Source organism: Salvia miltiorrhiza, chromosome 8 (assembly GCF_028751815.1).
Source record: "Salvia miltiorrhiza cultivar Shanhuang (shh) chromosome 8, IMPLAD_Smil_shh, whole genome shotgun sequence".
Lineage (NCBI taxonomy): Eukaryota > Viridiplantae > Streptophyta > Magnoliopsida > Lamiales > Lamiaceae > Salvia > Salvia miltiorrhiza.
The window spans coordinates 55,031,232-55,048,951 of NC_080394.1; the positions used below are offsets into that span (position 1 = coordinate 55,031,232).

General features: G+C 41.1%; 3 protein-coding genes across 3 annotated transcripts; all 3 read right to left on the reverse strand.

The window, feature by feature from the left end:
- Positions 1-147: 147 nt before the first annotated feature.
- Positions 148-1,857, reverse strand: LOC130998708 (cytochrome P450 71A1-like). Its single transcript, XM_057924119.1, has 2 exons — positions 1,532-1,857; positions 148-664 (listed from the first exon to the last, which is right to left on the reverse strand). The coding sequence occupies exons 1-2, from the start codon at positions 1,855-1,857 to the stop codon at positions 148-150; spliced, it is 843 nt and encodes a 280-aa protein (XP_057780102.1).
- A 5,440-nt stretch (positions 1,858-7,297) lies between these two features.
- LOC130998709 (6,7,8-trihydroxycoumarin synthase-like) lies at positions 7,298-8,215 on the reverse strand. The gene has a single exon (XM_057924120.1). It carries the CDS (start codon positions 8,213-8,215, stop codon positions 7,298-7,300), a length of 918 nt encoding a protein of 305 aa, XP_057780103.1.
- Positions 8,216-15,400: 7,185 nt separating this feature from the next.
- LOC130998710 (cytochrome P450 71A1-like) lies at positions 15,401-15,796 on the reverse strand. Its single transcript, XM_057924121.1, has one exon. It carries the CDS (start codon positions 15,794-15,796, stop codon positions 15,401-15,403), a length of 396 nt encoding a protein of 131 aa, XP_057780104.1.
- Positions 15,797-17,720: the final 1,924 nt, after the last annotated feature.

Genomic DNA, 17,720 nt, shown 5'->3' on the forward strand with positions numbered 1-17,720 from the left:
TTGTAGAGTTAGTTAGAAATTTGTTACAATCATTACTAATTATAGGAGTATATAAATGTAAATTGTACCTAGTAATAATTTATTATATTTTCAAACTAAATTACTTAACGAGCTAACTACCAAGCTCACGTTCGATCCGTTTATTTATCAAGCTTTACTAAATGAGTTTAGGAACAAGGGGAAGAGCATTCTTCTTATGCATTGCCATTCCCATTTAAATTTGCACAAAACATTTGCCAATGCAAGTTCGATTTCAAACATGGGGATTCCAATCCCAGGACACCCTCTCCGGCCAAATCCAAACGGAATCACCGTCGGATTCTGACCCCTCACGTCGAGATCAGCCTCCAAGAATCTCTTCGGCAAGAACTCATCCGTGTCTTCCCATGTGGCGGGGTCTCTTGCGATAGCCCACACATTGATATACACCATTGTTCCACCTTCAATTTCATAACCATTTATGCTACATTTCTTGATAGTCTCTCTTGGGAGTTTCTCTATGTCTTTCTTTCCGGCCAATCGCCTTATCTCCTCTGCTTGCACTTTCTTCATCAACGGAGGCATCTTCATCAACGCCGTCAACGCCCACACTAAAGCAGCAGAAGTCCCATCGCTGCCTCCGATTATTATTACACCATGTAGGTAGGTAGGTAGGGATGTCAATCTGGCTCGAATAAACCGACAATTAGGTAAGGTAAAGGCTGAAAATTTATATCACAGCTCGGATAGTTTGAGCCCAATAAAGGCTGACCTAAAAATGAGTGAGTTGGCATGCCTTCACTTGAAAATGAATGAGTTGGCATGACTTATTAATTGGTTTTCAAACTTCGTTCAAAGTTAGCAACTACAAGATCTTTTCATATGTTTGTGAAATATATTTTGATTTCATATTCGAAAGTTATACTCATAATTTGATTCGCTATGTTTTTATTTTAAACTTATACATGTAAAAATTAGAAATTGATAATTATTTAATAAAAATATGGATATAGTTACCGATTAATTATCACGTAAGTAGATGTTACAATTATATAATTATAAAGATAAACATATTAATTTCATTTTATAAATTTTCATGCCCGACTGACCAGATTGGTTAGCATGAGACCCGGAAATTTTTTGTTAATTAGTGTTGAGATTTTCTAGTATGAAAAAATTGCAACTCGAATGAATCATAACTGAATTGCCCGACAACCCAATAAACCTAACCCGAATTCGATCGGGTTGACCTGATTGACATTCCTACCCAAAAATGATATATGTGAATAGTTAACACGAATTATACGATATATTTTTGCAATAACACGTAATATTTTCATATTTAAGTGAAACATTAAATAAGGTTAATTTAGTGAAAAACAATATTTTTATATAGTTCTATATATTAATTAGAAAAGTGGACTATGTTTTTGGGGCATCCCAAAATAAAATAAGAGACTAATTTCCTGACGGAGTGAATACTATATAGATATATATATTCATAGTCGGAGACTCGGAATACCATAAATATGGTAAAATTCTTTTATTTTACATCACAACTTTGGCAACAAGGCGAAGATCATTCTTCTTATGCAATCCAAATCCAGGCTCGGAATCGAAATCAATGTCTTCCTCCTTCATTCCATGAGGCAATTCCCATTCAAATTTGTGCAAAACATTTGCTAATGCAAGTTCGATTGCAGACATACCCATTCCAATCCCAGGACACCCTCTCCGGCCAAATCCAAACGGAATCACCGTCGGATTCTGACCCCTCACGTCGATCTCAGCCGCCAAGAATCTCTCCGGCAAGAACTCATCTGCATTTTCCCACGTGGTGGGGTCTCTTGCAATAGCCCAAGCATTGATATACCCCATACTTCCACCTTCAATCTCATAGCCATTTATACTGCATTTCTTGGTAGTCTCTCTTGGGAGTAAAAGTGGACCAGGTGGAAACAATCTCAAAGTCTCCTTTGTTGGGAACAAGAAGCAGAGAACACCAAACAAAAGGAAACAAATGCAAGTTATTTAGAGGACTCCAAAAAAGCTGATATATTTCATCTAATATGAGGTGCTATTTATAAGCCCTCTAAGCATAAAGAATACAACGGAAAGATATGCATCTCAACAGAAAAATCAGAAATCCTAGCCACTTAAGGTGACACGATCTACTCAACAAGTAGCTAAAAATAAGGAAAACCATGACTAACAAAGACTAACAAACTAACTGATGAAGACTGAGTCAGCTGCTATTTTGAATCAGCAAACTTCATTCAACACTCCCCCTTGATTCATAATTGCATACTCCCAGCTGAGCTCTGAACTTGACGTGCTTCTCCGAAGGCAGCGACTTGGTGAAGATGTCTGCTAGTTGTTCATGAGTGTTGCAAAACTTCAAAGCAATGGAACCATCACTAACCAAGTCCCTTATGAAATGAAACTTTACATCGATGTGCTTCGTTCTTCCATGCATGACTGGATTCTTCGTGATAGCTATAGCTGATTGATTGTCGCAGAAAATTTCAGTCACCTCCTTTTGTTCTTGATCCAGATCAACTAATAGCCTCCGAAGCCACATCGCTTGACACGCCGAAGAAGCAGCAGCCACGTACTCTGCTTCCGCCGTCGAAAGCGTTGTCATTCCTTGTTTCTTTGAGCTCCATGTTACTGCTCCTGACCCAAAGTTGAAGACAAATCCAGAAGTACTTCGCCTATCATCCAAGGAGCCTGCGTAATCACTGCCAGTAAAACCAATCAATTTGAACTCAGCAACATTTGAATACCAAACTCCAAAGTCTTGAGTTCCAGCTATATAGCGGAGAATTCTCTTAGCTGCTCCATAATGTTGCTTTGACGGATTATGCATGAATCTGGAAACCATACCAACGGCAAAGACAATATCAGGTCTGGTATGTGTTAAATAAATCAAACCTCCAACTAGACTTCGAAAGCGTCTCGCATCAGCTTTCTCGGTACCATCTTCAAGCTGCAACTTTTCGTTGATATTCATTGGAGTAATTTCAGCATTGCAATTTGTCATGTTGAAGCGCTTGAGAAGATCCTCTGCATACTTTTTCTGGAAGACAAACACATCATCTTCTCCTTGCTTAATTTCCAACCCAAGAAAATAGTTAAGCAAGCCCAAATCTGTCATCTCAAACATATTCATCATACTCTCTTTGAACTCAGTAACAAGAGAGTAAGATGACCCCATATAAATGATATCATCGACATAAACGCAAACGAGCAACAGACTATTGTTACCTCCCTTCTTTATGTACAACGTAGGCTCAAGTCTACTTCTTTCAAATCCATTTTCCACAAAGAATGAATCAAGCTTGCTGTACCATGCCCGCGGAGCCTGCTTCAAGCCGTATAAGGCTTTCTTCAACCTATATACCTTATCCTCCATGCCCTCAACAACAAAACCTTCCGGTTGCTCAACATAAACTTCTTCCTCCAACTCTCCGTTCAGAAACGCAGACTTGACATCAAGTTGATAAATAGGCCACTTAAGATACGCAGCGAAGGATAAAAACAGTCTCACCGTTTCGAAGCGAGCAACCGGAGAGAACGTTTCCTCGAAATCGATGCCTTGCTGCTGCGCATACCCCTTGGCCACCAAACGAGCTTTGTGTTTCTGCACACTCCCATCCACATTGTACTTTGTTTTGAACACCCACTTCAAGCCAATTGCACTCTTACTTTCAGGCAAGTCCACAAGCATCCAAGTTCTGTTCTTTTTGATTGCTGCAATCTCCTCCTCCATTGCTTTCTGCCATTTCTCTTCTCCAACAACATCATGGAAACGACTTGGATCTGCAACCATAAGAGCAAATGTACAGCTCTCATAAAGTTCAGTAAGGGATTTGTATCCTCGTGGAGGTGGTGTTCCAGAATTTGAGGAGCTATTTGACGAGCGAGGTGTATTTGTGATTGGAGAATTTATGGGGCTGGTATGTGGCGAGGTTAAGGGGCTAGTGTTTGGGGAATTTGTAGGGCTGCTTTCTGGTGAATTTGGGGGACTACTTTGAGGTGAATTTGGAGAAGGATCAATGATATTTGAGGTAGGAGGAAACTGAATTTGGGAGTCTGCTTGGTTGCTCTACCAATCCCAACTTGCATCTTCATGGAATATCACATCCCTGCTGATAATAACCTTGCCATTGAGTGGATTATACAGCCGGTAAGCTTTGGATGTAGATGGATACCCGATGAAGATGCACTTCTCTGATTTCTCATCGAGTTTGCGGCGATTCGGAGAGCTGACCAACGTATAAGCCACACATCCAAAGACTTTCAAATTGCTCACCGATGGCTTTGAACCTGCCCAAGCTTCATATGGAGTGCGATCTAGGACAGCCTTCGTTGGTGATATGTTCAGCAAGAACACAGCTGTGGCAACCGCTTCAGCCCAAAAAGAATTCGGGAGTTGCTTTGACTTCAGCAAGCTTCTTGCCATTTCCACAACAGTGCGATTCTTTCGCTCCGCCACACCATTTTGTTGTGGTGTATAAGGTGCTGTCAACTCCCTGCGTATGCCATTAACTTCACAAAAATGATTAAAATCATTAGAGCAGAACTCACCACCCCTATCTGTACGAAGAATCTTGATACTCATATCACTTTGCTTCTCAGCCATTGCCTTGAAATTCCTGAAGTTCTCAAAGGCTTCGGATTTATTTTTGATAAAATAAACCCAACTCATACGACTATAATCATCAGTAAGTAATAAGAAATACCGACTTCCACCAATCGATTCGGTATTCATAGGCCCGCACAAATCTGCATGAATGAGCTCAAGACATTTTGAAGCTCTCCATGATACACCAGTAGGAAAAGATTTCCTCGCTTGTTTCCCGTAGATACATCCTTCACATAGATCAAACTCATTAATAGTAGGCAATCCAAAAACCATACCTTTCTGCCTTAGAAGCTTTAAGCCCTTGACATAGAGATGGCCATATCTCAAATGCCATAATCTGGACTCATCTTGAGTACTGGAAACGAGTGCATACTCATTTATGTTCGATACACGCAGCGGAAACATTCTACTCTCTGTCATACAAACTTTTGCAATAGTTTGCCCTGACTGCTTTTCTTTGATAACACAAGAGCCATCATCAAACAATAACAAGTATCCAGTAGTCATCAATTGCCCAACACTTAGTAGATTATGTGCTAAGTTAGGAACAAAATAGACATCATTAATGAGTTTGGTTTTACCATGGCTATTCTTCACTGCTACAGTACCTTTCCCTTCCACTTGAATTGCCTTGTTGTCACCTAGCCTGACTTGAATCTTGTGAGATTCATCAAGCTCTTTGAATATCTCCTTGCTGGTACACATATGGTTGGAACATCCGCTATCCACGAACCAAACATCATTTGGCATATCCACAGCATCTGCACAAGCCATGAATAACTTGCTTTCCTCCTCCTCTTCTTGGACATATTGCACTTGCTTCTCCTTGGACCAGCAATCTGCTTTCACGTGCCCAAATTTGCCGCAATTGTAGCACTGAATATGACTCTTGTTGCCTTGCTGTCCACCAGAAGATTGCTTTGTGTCTGATCTACCGCGACCTCGACCTTGGCCACGCCCGCGACCTCGGAAACCTCCTCTGCCTCGTCCTCTTTCCGCAGAGAATTCCTTTTGTTTGGAGGATTCACCTTTCACTTGAAGAGCTTTTTCATCAGGCTTTTCAAATGATCGGTTAATCCTCGACTCATGTGATTGAAGAGATCCCATCAATTCCTCAAATGTTAGAATTGATAGATCTTTTGATTCTTCTATTGCAGCTACTACATGATCGAATTTTGTAGTCAAGCTCCTGAGTACCTTTTCAACAATGGTCTGGTCCGTAATCTTTTCTCCATATGACCGTATTTGACTCACTATTGCCGTTGCTCTTGACAAGAAGTCAGCGATCGACTCTCCGTTCTTCATCATCAGCGTTTCAAAGTCACGTCGAAGTGCTTGCAATCGCACAACAATGACCTTTGAACCTCCTTGGAACTCCTTTTGTAAAACTGACCACGCTTGCTTTGAGGTGGTCGCCGCCGCAATTCGTGAGAAAACACCATCATGAACTGCTTGCTGGATGATTGCCAACGCCTTGGCATCTTTCTTCCTGTTCTCCCGCAACCTGTTCGCCTCGTCGGGATCTGTAAATCCCTGGTCTACGAAGTCCCAAAGATCTTGAGACTTCAGTAGAGTCATCATACGAATGCTCCAGTATTCGTAACCTTCTCCCTTGAAGAGTGGTATGAGTGGTTGTGCAGCACTCATTGAACTCCCGTTGCTGGCCATCAAACCAGGCTCTGGATACCACAAATGTTGGGAACAAGAAGCAGAGAACACCAAACAAAAGGAAACAAATGCAAGTTATTTAGAGGACTCCAAAAAAGCTGATATATTTCATCTGATATGAGGTGCTATTTATAAGCCCTCTAAGCATAAAGAATACAACGGAAAGATATGCATCTCAACAGAAAAATCAGAAATCCTAGCCACTTAAGGTGACACGATCTACTCAACAAGAATAGCTAAAAATAAGGAAAACCATGACTAACAAAGACTAACAAACTAACTGATGAAGACTGAGTCAGCTGCTATTTTGAATCAGTAAACTTCATTCAACATCCTTCACAACTGCCCTCAAGTATGGGAGTTTCTCTATGTCTTCTTCATCGATCATCTCTTTCTTTCCGGCCAACTGCCGTATCTCCGCTTGCACTTTCTTCATCGACGAAGGCTTCTTCATCAACGCCGTCATATAGGTATTTTATTTATTTTTACTATCCCAATATATATAGGTATTTTTAGGGGTGAACCGGTACGGTATGCCGAATTTTTTTTGCCATACCGTATATCATACTGTAAATTACGGTATGAGAATTTTCATACCGTTGTCATACTAGACCCTTCGGTATAATTTTGGTACGAACTTTTCTCATGTCGATGTCGTATCGATAGTGCGATATATCGTATCGAAAGTCAGTATACCGTACTTTACGGTATATCAAAATTATTGGTATAAAGTTTCATGCTTAAATTTACCAAAATATTATGGCATATACTGTAATTTACTTCATTTAGTACGATATACCGGTACTGCGGTATATACCACGGTATCGGTATATATCGGTATATCGCGGTATGAGAAAAATTGATACCATTGTGACACCGAAAATTTTCGGTACGATATAATACCGTACCAAAATTTACTGTAATACCAAAACTTCGGTATTTTTGGTATTTTTTCGGTACAATAAGTGCGGTATATCGATTATTCGATATTTTGATCCACCCCTAGGTATTTTCCTTTCTCCCATACTTAAATATTAATGGAAACGTTACCACAAGTAGTGCTTTGATGTGATCAAGTGTGATATCAAACGAAGCCGATCCATCTCTTTTCATCCTTAGCATAACATCGATAATGTCTCCTTCCATAGATTTCGGCCTATTCGGATTCATGTGCTCTTCAATCACTTCTTCACAGAAAGCATCCATGTCTTGAAAAATCTTGTCCAGCTTCGCCGCCATTCCAGAGAGATTATCAATCCATCGAAGCCAAGGCAAGAAATCCTCCATGAATAAATCCCCAAGAACAGCCTCTGCATCGTGAAGAAGGTGGAAGAAATTTCCATAGCTCTTCCCTAATACAACTCTAGCGACGGTGTTAGCAGCAAATGACATTATCGTCTCACTCAAATCAGTGGCGGCCGAAGAAGAGGCATCTGTAGCTATCTTCTCCATCATCTTCGATGCTTCATCTCTGATAATTGGAAGAAAAGTTTGAACTTGCTTCGTGTTAAAGAGATGCACGGTGGAGATCTTCTTCATCTCCCTCGACGTCTCCGTGTAGGGCGAGAACGCAAAGTCGAGGCCGTCATATGACAGCCTCCTGAGGGCGGCGAGAGCCGGCCGGCTCGAGAAAACGGTGTCGTGCGATTTCATGATCTCTTTCACTGCCTCTGCGGAGGAGATCACGACGAGCTGCCGGAATCCGAGCTGGAGGGACATGACGGCGCCGTACTGCTTCGAGAGGCGGCGGAGGTACGTGTGCGGGGATCGGCCGTCGAATTGGTGCAGATTGCCGATGAACGGCAGCCGCGGTGGGCCCGGTGGAGGGAGTTCTTTTTGGGCATGCTTAGGGTTTTGTGTTTTGGAGTAGAGGATGAGGATTATGGGAAGAGCTAAGAATAAAATTAAAATAAATTGCATTATTATATCTAATTGTTGAGGTGTCTTGTCTTGTAGATTTCACAAGGGAAATTGGTAAGAATTTGTTTATTTATAATTGTAGTAATATATAATGGCACGTGAGATAAATAATTAATGCGAGGTGGCCTAACAAGTGGAATTTTTTGTTTGGAGCCGTAACAATTTAAAGCTCTACGGTAATGGACACGTGAGCTAAATAATAATTTTTCCCAACAGGTACGAGGTTTAATAAAGGATTGAAGATATCTATGAAGAGAAGAAAAAGATTCATCAAAATTAATTTATGGGTTAATTAAAGTGCAGATCCATTAGGGTAGAGAGGCCCCTAAAGCGTATACCCTTCAATAGTCGACATTAAATCAAATAGGCCCCTGAATTTCAAAAAATTAAACAATTAAACCCAAGGTCTAAACGGTCGTTTTTGTCTGCCCCCCCCCCACCCCCCGCCAAAGCTATCCCAGCTGATCGTTGGGTTTTGCCTCACCCAGTTTCTTTTTGTGTGGCAGTGGGTTTCCCATCGTGGTCCCCCCGGCCCCTCGATCCGAAGTTCATCCACCGGCGGTCCACACAAAAACAGAAGAAGAGATTTAGAATCGTCCATAGCCGTTTAGACCTTGTGTTTAATTGTTTAATTTTTTGGACTTCGGAGGCCTATTTGATCCAATATCTACTATGGAGGGGTATACGCTCTAGGGGCCTCTACCCTAGAGGTGCATCTGCACCTTAACCCTTAATTTATTAGGTATTTTATAAATAATTTGTGAGTTATTTAAAAAAAAAAATTAATGGTTGGTTAAGCCATTAGGTCATTTGGTTCTACCTGTTTGAACGGTTTTCGTTTTCAAAACCGAATAATACGTAAAAATATATATTGATAAACTTTATAAAGTTTCATTCCTATTCGTTGGCTATGATGTTCAATATTCACATAGTCGAGATTCACGAAGAAGTATTGCGCTATTTACCATTGAGTGGATTTCTTATGGCCCAACTTGGGTCAATTCCAAAAATCATTAGTTTTAATAAATTAATAAAATAATATTTTTTAGAAAATTCTTTTATAAATATCTTGTAAATGTTATAAATTAACAATTATTAGAATATGAGAATTATGAATACTATGATAATTAATTTATTTAAAATACGAATCCATCTTCAACTTGAATACTACTTGATCATCGATCATTAGGATTTTCAATAATATCAGCCATAATTTAAGTTTGTATGGCATGAAAAAGTTTATAATATTTAAGTTTACTTGAGAGGCGAGACTTGCTTGCTTAGTGTAAATTCGAGTTGGTAATCCAACTATTTATATGTTATCGAAAAGTTCCAAATTAAGGCCATCAATAAATTTGTCTGGCATGATCGTAGGTAGGGTTGTAAATGAGTCTGGCCTAGTCGAATACTAATGGACTCGAGCTCAGCTTGTGTAAATATTCGGGTGTTTGAGCTCGGTTCGAGCTCGATTCGAGCTTTTATCTAGCTGTTCGAACTCGGCTCGTGATCCACTTACCAAGCTCGAGTTCGGCTTGTTAGATGTTCGTATCGAATTCGAATTCGTTAAAAATTTAGAAAATATTTATTAATTAATATGTTACTCGAGTTCGAGTTCGTCTCGTTTAAGGTTCGTGTACTAGCTCTATTGAATGCTTGAACCGGCTCGCAAACATGTCACGAACAATCGAATTCGAACATGCTCGCGAGCTTAGTGAGCCGAGTGCTGTCAGGCTCGAACTTGTCTTGACAAAACTATCGGGCTCGAAATCAGGCTTGAGCTCGGCTCGTTTACTATCGAATCGTATTTCAAACGAGCTTTTTTCGAATTGAATCTCGAATAGTTTGCGAATAGCTCTGTTCATTTACAGCTAGCCAATATGAAATTATAATTTATTCAAGGCCAATATTAGGACAAGTTGTTTAAATACTCTAGCTAAAATCTACGCAAACAAGAGTTTAGGCACAAGGCGAAGAGCATTCTTCTTATGCATTACAAGTCCAGAAATGTAATCGAAATCAATGTCTTCTCCCTTCATTCCAAGAGGCAATTCCCATTCAAATTTGCACAAAACATTTGCCAATGCAAGTTCGATTTGAGACATGGCGATCCCAATCCCGGGGCAGTGTTAGTCAAAAATAGGTAGGTAGCCATCAACTACCTCCACCATGTGCCACCTACCACCATTTGCCACCAACCACCTCTTAACTTTTGCCTATAAAGAGCCTCTCCGCAGCATTTGTAAAACACACCAAAATCACAACCAAAGCATTCTCTAGTTAGAGAGATAGAGAGATAGAGAGATAGAGAGAAAATCTTGTGAGAGAAAACTTCAGTGTGGAAGTTATACACGAGTGATAAAAGTGAGTTGAGAGATAGCCTCTGCGTAGGCAGATACAAAATACAGTGTGGTATTGTTGTACTCCTCCTTTTGTGAGATTCTCTAATATATTGGGGTGGGTCCGTGGACGTAGGCAGTTTGGCCGAACCACGTTAAATATCGGTGTCATTTTTTTTTCCCGTCTTAGATAATTTATATCTTTGATATTGCTTTCGATTTGATAATGGGCGGAATTATTTGTGTATATTTCCCAACAACTGGTATCAGAGCCACGTTTGTGGCGGTCTGATAATTTTCTTGTGCTGTTACTATTCATCGTGAATAGTGATTTCGTTGTGAACAGTGATTGTTTTTTTTTGTAATTCTTAGTATGCTCTGTGGTTGCAGTAATTACTGAACCTCCACATCAGAAAAGAATTACTTTGAGAAAATTATCTTGTTTATCAATTGGGAGCAGTTACGATGGGCGACGGAAAGATTACGATTGAGAAGTTCGATGGTACGGATTTCGGTTTCTGGAAGATGCAGATCGAGGATTATCTTTATGGAAAAGATCTACATCAGCCCCTCAAAGAAAAACCAGATAAGATGGATCCGGACGAGTGGGGGCTGCTGGACAGAAAGGCGATGAGTGCAATACGTTTATCGCTGTCCAGGAACGTTGCCTACCACACGACTGGAGCAAAGTCAACAAAGGAGATGTTAGCGATTCTGGCGGAGATGTACCAGAAACCATCAACTGCAAACAAAGTACATTTGATGAGACGATTGTTCAATCTAAAAATGTCCGAGAGCACACCAGTGCAGAATCATTTGAACGAGTTCAATATGATCACCACACAGCTGAGCTCGGTGGAGATCGAGTTTGATGATGAAGTTCGTGCCCTAATATTGCTATCTTCTTTGCCAGAAAGTTGGGCCGGAACAGTGACAGCAGTTAGCGCTTCATCGGCAAAGGCAAAGTTGCACTTTGACGAAGTAAGAGATCTGATGATCAGCGAGGAGATTCGCAGGAAAGAATCTCCATCTTCTTCAGGGTCAGGGACTGCACTGAACACGGAATATCGAGGAAGATCGAAAGGAAGGCAGAACAGGGGAAGGTCAAAGTCCAGAGGAAAGAGCCAATCCAGGACGGATAAGGGTTCAATCCAGTGCTGGAACTGTGAAGAGTTCGGGCACTTTAAGAATCAGTGTAAAGCGCCACCGAAGAAAAAGGATCACAAAAAGACAGCGAACGCAGCCACAACAGAAGATGTAGGCGAGGCGTTGGTCCTGAGCGTGACCAGTCCGATGGAGTCGTGGGTGCTGGATTCTGGAGCGTCTTTCCATTCATGCAGTAATGAAGATATAATTGAAAATTATGTCTCTGGCGATTTTGGACAGGTGTATCTTGCTGATGATGAGCCCCTGAAAATCGTGGGAAAGGGAGACGTGCGAGTTGTGACATCCAACGGATCCGAGTTGAAGCTGAATCAAGTCAGACATATTCCTGGACTGAAAAGGAACTTACTTTCAATTGGGCAGCTTGATGCAGAGGGCTACACAGTGACATTTGGCTGCAGTAATTGGAAGATAATCAAGGGAGCTATGATTATAGCTCGTGGAAAGAAGGAGGGCACGTTGTATATGACAACTAACTCCAAAGATTGCATTGATCTTGCAGGAGGAGTGAACAATGCAGATTTGTGGCATTGTCGGCTTGGCCACATGAGCGAAAAGGGGATGAAGATAATGTGTTCAAAGGGTAGGCTGCCTGGCCTGGAAACTGTTGAAGTTGGCCTGTGCGAGGATTGCGTGTTCGGAAAGCAGAAAAGGGTAAGCTTCTCGAGAGGCGGCAGAACCTTGAAGACGCAGAAGCTGGAGCTGGTCCATAGTGATCTATGGGGACCGGCGCCTGTAAAATCCCTTGGTGGCTCGGAATACTACATAACCTTCATTGATGATTCCACTCGAAAGGTATGGGTTTATTTTCTTAAAAATAAATCCGACGCATTTGATACTTTCAGGAAGTGGAAAGCCCTTGTAGAAACTGAAACAGGGCTGAAAGTAAAGTGTCTACGATCCGACAATGGAGGAGAATATGAACTTAAGAAGTTCAAAGACTACTGTGCTGAGAATGGGATTCGCATGGAGAAAACCGTGAGAGGAACTCCCCAGCAGAATGGTGTAGCAGAACGGATGAACAGAACACTAAATGAGCGAGCAAGATGCATGAGGCTGAAAAGTGGGTTGCCTAAGATGTTTTGGGCAGATGCAGTTAACACAGCTGCATTCCTAATCAATAGAGGTCCATCAGTTCCATTGGAGTTTCGGATACCTGAGGAAGAATGGACAGGAAAAGAGGTAAACCTATCTTTTCTACGCATCTTTGGATGTGTTGCTTATGCTCATATTGATCATGTTAATAGAAGCAAGTTAGATGCTAAATCTCTTAAGTGTACGTTCATTGGTTATGGTGGAGACGAGTTCGGTTATAGGCTCTGGGATGAGCAGAACCGAAAGGTTATTCGAAGTAGAGATGTGGTTTTCAATGAACAGGTGTTGTACAAGGAAAGAGTGAAAGCATCTAGCCCTGGCAATTCTGATTCCCAAGTAGTCGAGTTAGACATCTCAAACTCGAGTGGGAGCAAGGAGAGCCAGAATTTTGAAGAGGTTCCAGATGAGGAGCCAAGAACCCCACCACCAAACAATCCGCTGCCAAGACCGGTTAGAGAGCGACGTGCACCTGAGAGGTACTCGCCCTCTAACTTTTATTTACTACTTACTGATGGTGGTGAGCCTGAATGCTATGCAGAGGCAGATACTGGTAGTAATAAGCGGATGTGGAGAGTTGCTATGGATGATGAGATTGCATCTCTTATCCTAAACGGCACTTGGGAACTTGTAGAGCTCCCGAAGGGGAAGAAGGCATTGCATTGCAAGTGGATCTATCGAATCAAGATTGAAGCTGATGGTAGCAAACGCTACAAGGCAAGGCTGGTTGTCAAAGGGTTTGAGCAACGATACGGTATTGATTATACCGATATTTTTACTCCTGTTGTGAAACTGACCACTATTCGTTTAGTGTTGAGCATGGTAGTTGCAGAAAACTTGTTGTTACATCAGATGGATGTAAAGACAGCGTTTCTTCATGGTGATTTGGAGGAAAACTTGTACATGACACAGCCCGAGGGATTCGTGGTGAAAGGAAAAGAAAATCTTGTGTGCAAGTTGAAAAAGAGCTTGTATGGCCTGAAGCAAGCTCCGAAGCAGTGGTATAAGAAGTTTGACAGTTTTATGTTGGAGATTGGCTACGCGAGATGCCACGCTGATCATTGTTGCTACTACAAGAGGTTTGACAAAAGTTATCTTATCCTTTTGCTATACGTTGACGATATGTTGATCGCAGGAGCTGATGCAAAGGAAATGGATAAGTTGAAGAAGCAATTGTCTGAACGATTCTCCATGAAAGATCTTGGAGAGGCCAATCAGATTCTTGGCATGAGGATCAAAAGAGACAAGGCGGCAGGAAAGCTGTATCTTTCACAAGCCAACTACATTGAGAAGGTATTGGAAAGATTTAACATGCAGAATTCAAAGCCGGTGAACATCCCGTTGGGTTGTCACTTCAAGCTGTCGAAGAAGGAGTCGCCATGTACAAAGGAGGAACGTGCCGAGATGATAAAAGTACCTTATGCATCGGCAATAGGCAGCGTTATGTACGCCATGGTGTGTACAAGGCCAGATATTGCACATGCAGTGGGAGTAGTAAGCCGATTCATGGGTGATCCGGGCAAGCAACATTGGGAAGCAGTCAAGTGGATTCTTCGTTACTTAAGAGGTACCACGGACAAGGCTTTATGTTTTGATGGCAAGAGTGCCAAGTTGGTTGGCTATGTTGATGCAGATTTGGCATCAAATGACCTGGAAGGTCGGAAGAGTACAACCGGGTATGTATTTACTTTTGGTGGTACTGCTATTTCTTGGTCTTCTAAGTTGCAGAAGATTGTCACGTTGTCTACTACGGAAGCTGAGTATGTAGCCGTGACGGAAGCAAGCAAGGTGATGGTATGGTTGCAGAATTTCTTGGGAGAACTTGGGAAGAAGCATGAGAATAGTACACTCTTTAGTGACAGTCAAAGTGCTATTTTCTTGGCTAAGAATCCAGCGTTTCACTCAAGGACAAAGCACATTGAGTTGAAGTATCACTACATCCGTCACCTGCTGGAGATGAAGATCTTACAACTTGAGAAGATCCAAGGAAGCAAGAACTCAGCTGATATGTTTACAAAGGCAGTAACCATTGATAAATTGAAGTTGTGCTCAACTTCAATTGGTTTGCTAGAATAACAAAGACAGAAAGGCTGCTGCGTTGATCGAGGTGTGAAGACAGATTGAAATCAGTCTTCAAGTGGGAGATTGTTAGTCAAAAATAGGTAGGTAGCCATCAACTACCTCCACCATGTGCCACCTACCACCATTTGCCACCAACCACCTCTTAACTTTTGCCTATAAAGAGCCTCTCCGCAGCATTTGTAAAACACACCAAAATCACAACCAAAGCATTCTCTAGTTAGAGAGATAGAGAGATAGAGAGATAGAGAGAAAATCTTGTGAGAGAAAACTTCAGTGTGGAAGTTATACACGAGTGATAAAAGTGAGTTGAGAGATAGCCTCTGCGTAGGCAGATACAAAATACAGTGTGGTATTGTTGTACTCCTCCTTTTGTGAGATTCTCTAATATATTGGGGTGGGTCCGTGGACGTAGGCAGTTTGGCCGAACCACGTTAAATATCGGTGTCATTTTTTTTCCCGTCTTAGATAATTTATATCTTTGATATTGCTTTCGATTTGATAATGGGCGGAATTATTTGTGTATATTTCCCAACAGGCAGCCTCTCCGGCCGAATCCAAACGGAATCAGCTCCGGATTCTGACCTCTCACGTCGATGTGATCAGCCGACAAGAATCTCTCCGGCAAGAACTCATCTGCATTTTCCCACGTGGCGGGGTCTCTTGCAATAGCCCAAGCATTGATAAACACCATACTTCCACCTTCAATCTCATAGCCATTTATACTGCATTTCTTGGTAGTCTCTCTTGGGAGTAAAAGTGGACCAGGTGGAAACAATCTCATAGTTTCCTTCACAACTGCCCTCAAATATGGGAGTTTCTCTATGTCTTCTTCGTCGATCATCTCTTTCTTTCCGGCCAACTGCCTTATCTCCGCTTGCACTTTCTTCATCAACGAAGGCTTCTTCATCAACGCCGTTAGCGCCCACACTAAAGTAGCTGCAGTCGTGTCGCTGCCTCCGATTATTATATCCTGTTATATTTATCATTTTAATAATATTTTTTATGAAATTAAAAATATTATTCACCCTAACTTTGAGTTTAAATGATAAAAAATAAATACTTATATAACTAATGGAGTATAAAATTAAATTGAAGCATCGAAAATTGAAATTGCAAATCTGAACACAAGTACACAACCGATGATATAAGGTTAATAGTGTGTTAGGTTTGGAATATTCAGCGTTTAAATGTCTTGAATTTTCATTTTCTCTTGAAAGACCCCAAACTTTCAGCCCTTTCGATAGAACATCATGCTACACAAGGGGAGCAAAATATTCGAACAAATCGGTCCAAATCATAAAACATTAAAATATGGTTCAGATTTTTTGATTTATTGGTTTGGTTCAGTTTGTTGAATAAATAAACTTAATTTAGTAAGAATTCTAGAATATTAGTTTTTTCAAATATGGTGGCAATAATATGTCAAATATGGTGGGCAATAATTTGTCAAATATGGTGGCAATAATATGTCAAATATGGTGGGCAACAATATGTCAAATATGGTGGCAATCTCCACCTATAAATATGTATTTGTATTGGAGTTGTGATGTGCAGAAAAGAAAATAAGCAAATTTGCTTTCATAAGTTTTTCTCCATCATATACACACGCACACACACGTCCACATAGTAGCCAAAATTTAAAGAAATTCATTCCTCCAATATTTATTAATTTCTCCAATTTTCCTTTATATTCCAACAAAGTGGTATCAGAGCCACAAGATTCTACTTGTGGTATGGCGAATTTACAATCGTTTCAAGTCCCCATGCTCAACAAGAGCAACTTCGATAATTGGAGCATCGAGATGAAGGCACTATTTGGAGCCCACGACGTTTGGGAAATCGTGGAGAACGGCTACGAGGAGCCGCAGGACGAGGCCGCACTATCCCAACAACAAAAGGATAGATTGCGAGACGCGAGAAAGAGAGACAAGAAGGCTCTCTGTCTCATTTATCAAGCGCTAGGGGACGATGATTTCGAGAAAATCTCGAATGCAAGTACCGCCAAAGAAGCATGGGAGAAGCTCCAGAACGCGTGGTACCTCGACACTGGTGCTAGCAATCATATGTGCGGGAAGAGAAACATGTTCGTGGAGCTCGATGAGTCGGTAAGTGGCAACGTCTCCTTTGGTGATGAATCCAAAGTTCCAGTTAAAGGAAAAGGGAAAATTTTAATTCGCTTGAAGAATGGAAATCATGAATTTATTTCCAACGTTTATTACGTGCCCAATATGAAAAATAATATCTTGAGTCTGGGACAACTCTTAGAGAAAGGTTATGATATTCACATGAGAGATTATAATCTTTCAATAAGAGATGACAAAAATAATCTTATTGCCAAGGTGCCAATGTCAAAAAATAGAATGTTTCTATTAAATATTAGAAATGATGTGGCAAAATGCCTGAAAGCATGTTACCAAGATAAGTCTTGGTTGTGGCATCTTCGGTTTGGGCACTTAAATTTTGGTGGTTTGGAGTTATTGTCTAAAAAAGAGATGGTGAGAGGCCTACCATCCATCAAACATCCCGATCAACTCTGCGAAGGTTGTCTACTCGGGAAGCAGTTCAGAAAGCCGTTTCCAAAGGAGTCAAGCTCAAGAGCTCAAAAGCCACTGGAGTTGATTCATGCTGACGTGTGTGGGCCGATAAATCCAAGCTCCCTCGGTAAAAATAATTATTTTCTGCTCTTCATTGATGATTTTTCTAGAAAAACGTGGGTATATTTCTTGAAGCAGAAATTAGAAGTATTTGATGCATTCAAGAAATTCAAAGCTGCCGTCGAGAAGGAGAGCGGACGACAAATCAAGGCCATGAGGTCCAATCGAGGCGGAGAA

Excerpts from the sequence above, each read along its gene's own strand:
- LOC130998708 (XM_057924119.1), bottom strand. The coding sequence starts at position 1,857 with ATGGGGTATATCAATGCTTGGGCTATTGCAAGAGACCCCACCACGTGG. Across the intron at positions 665-1,531 it reads CTTGTTGCCAAAGTTGTGAT|ATTGACATCCCTACCTACCT; the intron begins GTAAAATAAAAG and ends TATTCGAGCCAG.
- LOC130998709 (XM_057924120.1), bottom strand. The coding sequence starts at position 8,215 with ATGCAATTTATTTTAATTTTATTCTTAGCTCTTCCCATAATCCTCATC.
- LOC130998710 (XM_057924121.1), bottom strand. The coding sequence starts at position 15,796 with ATGAAGAAGCCTTCGTTGATGAAGAAAGTGCAAGCGGAGATAAGGCAG.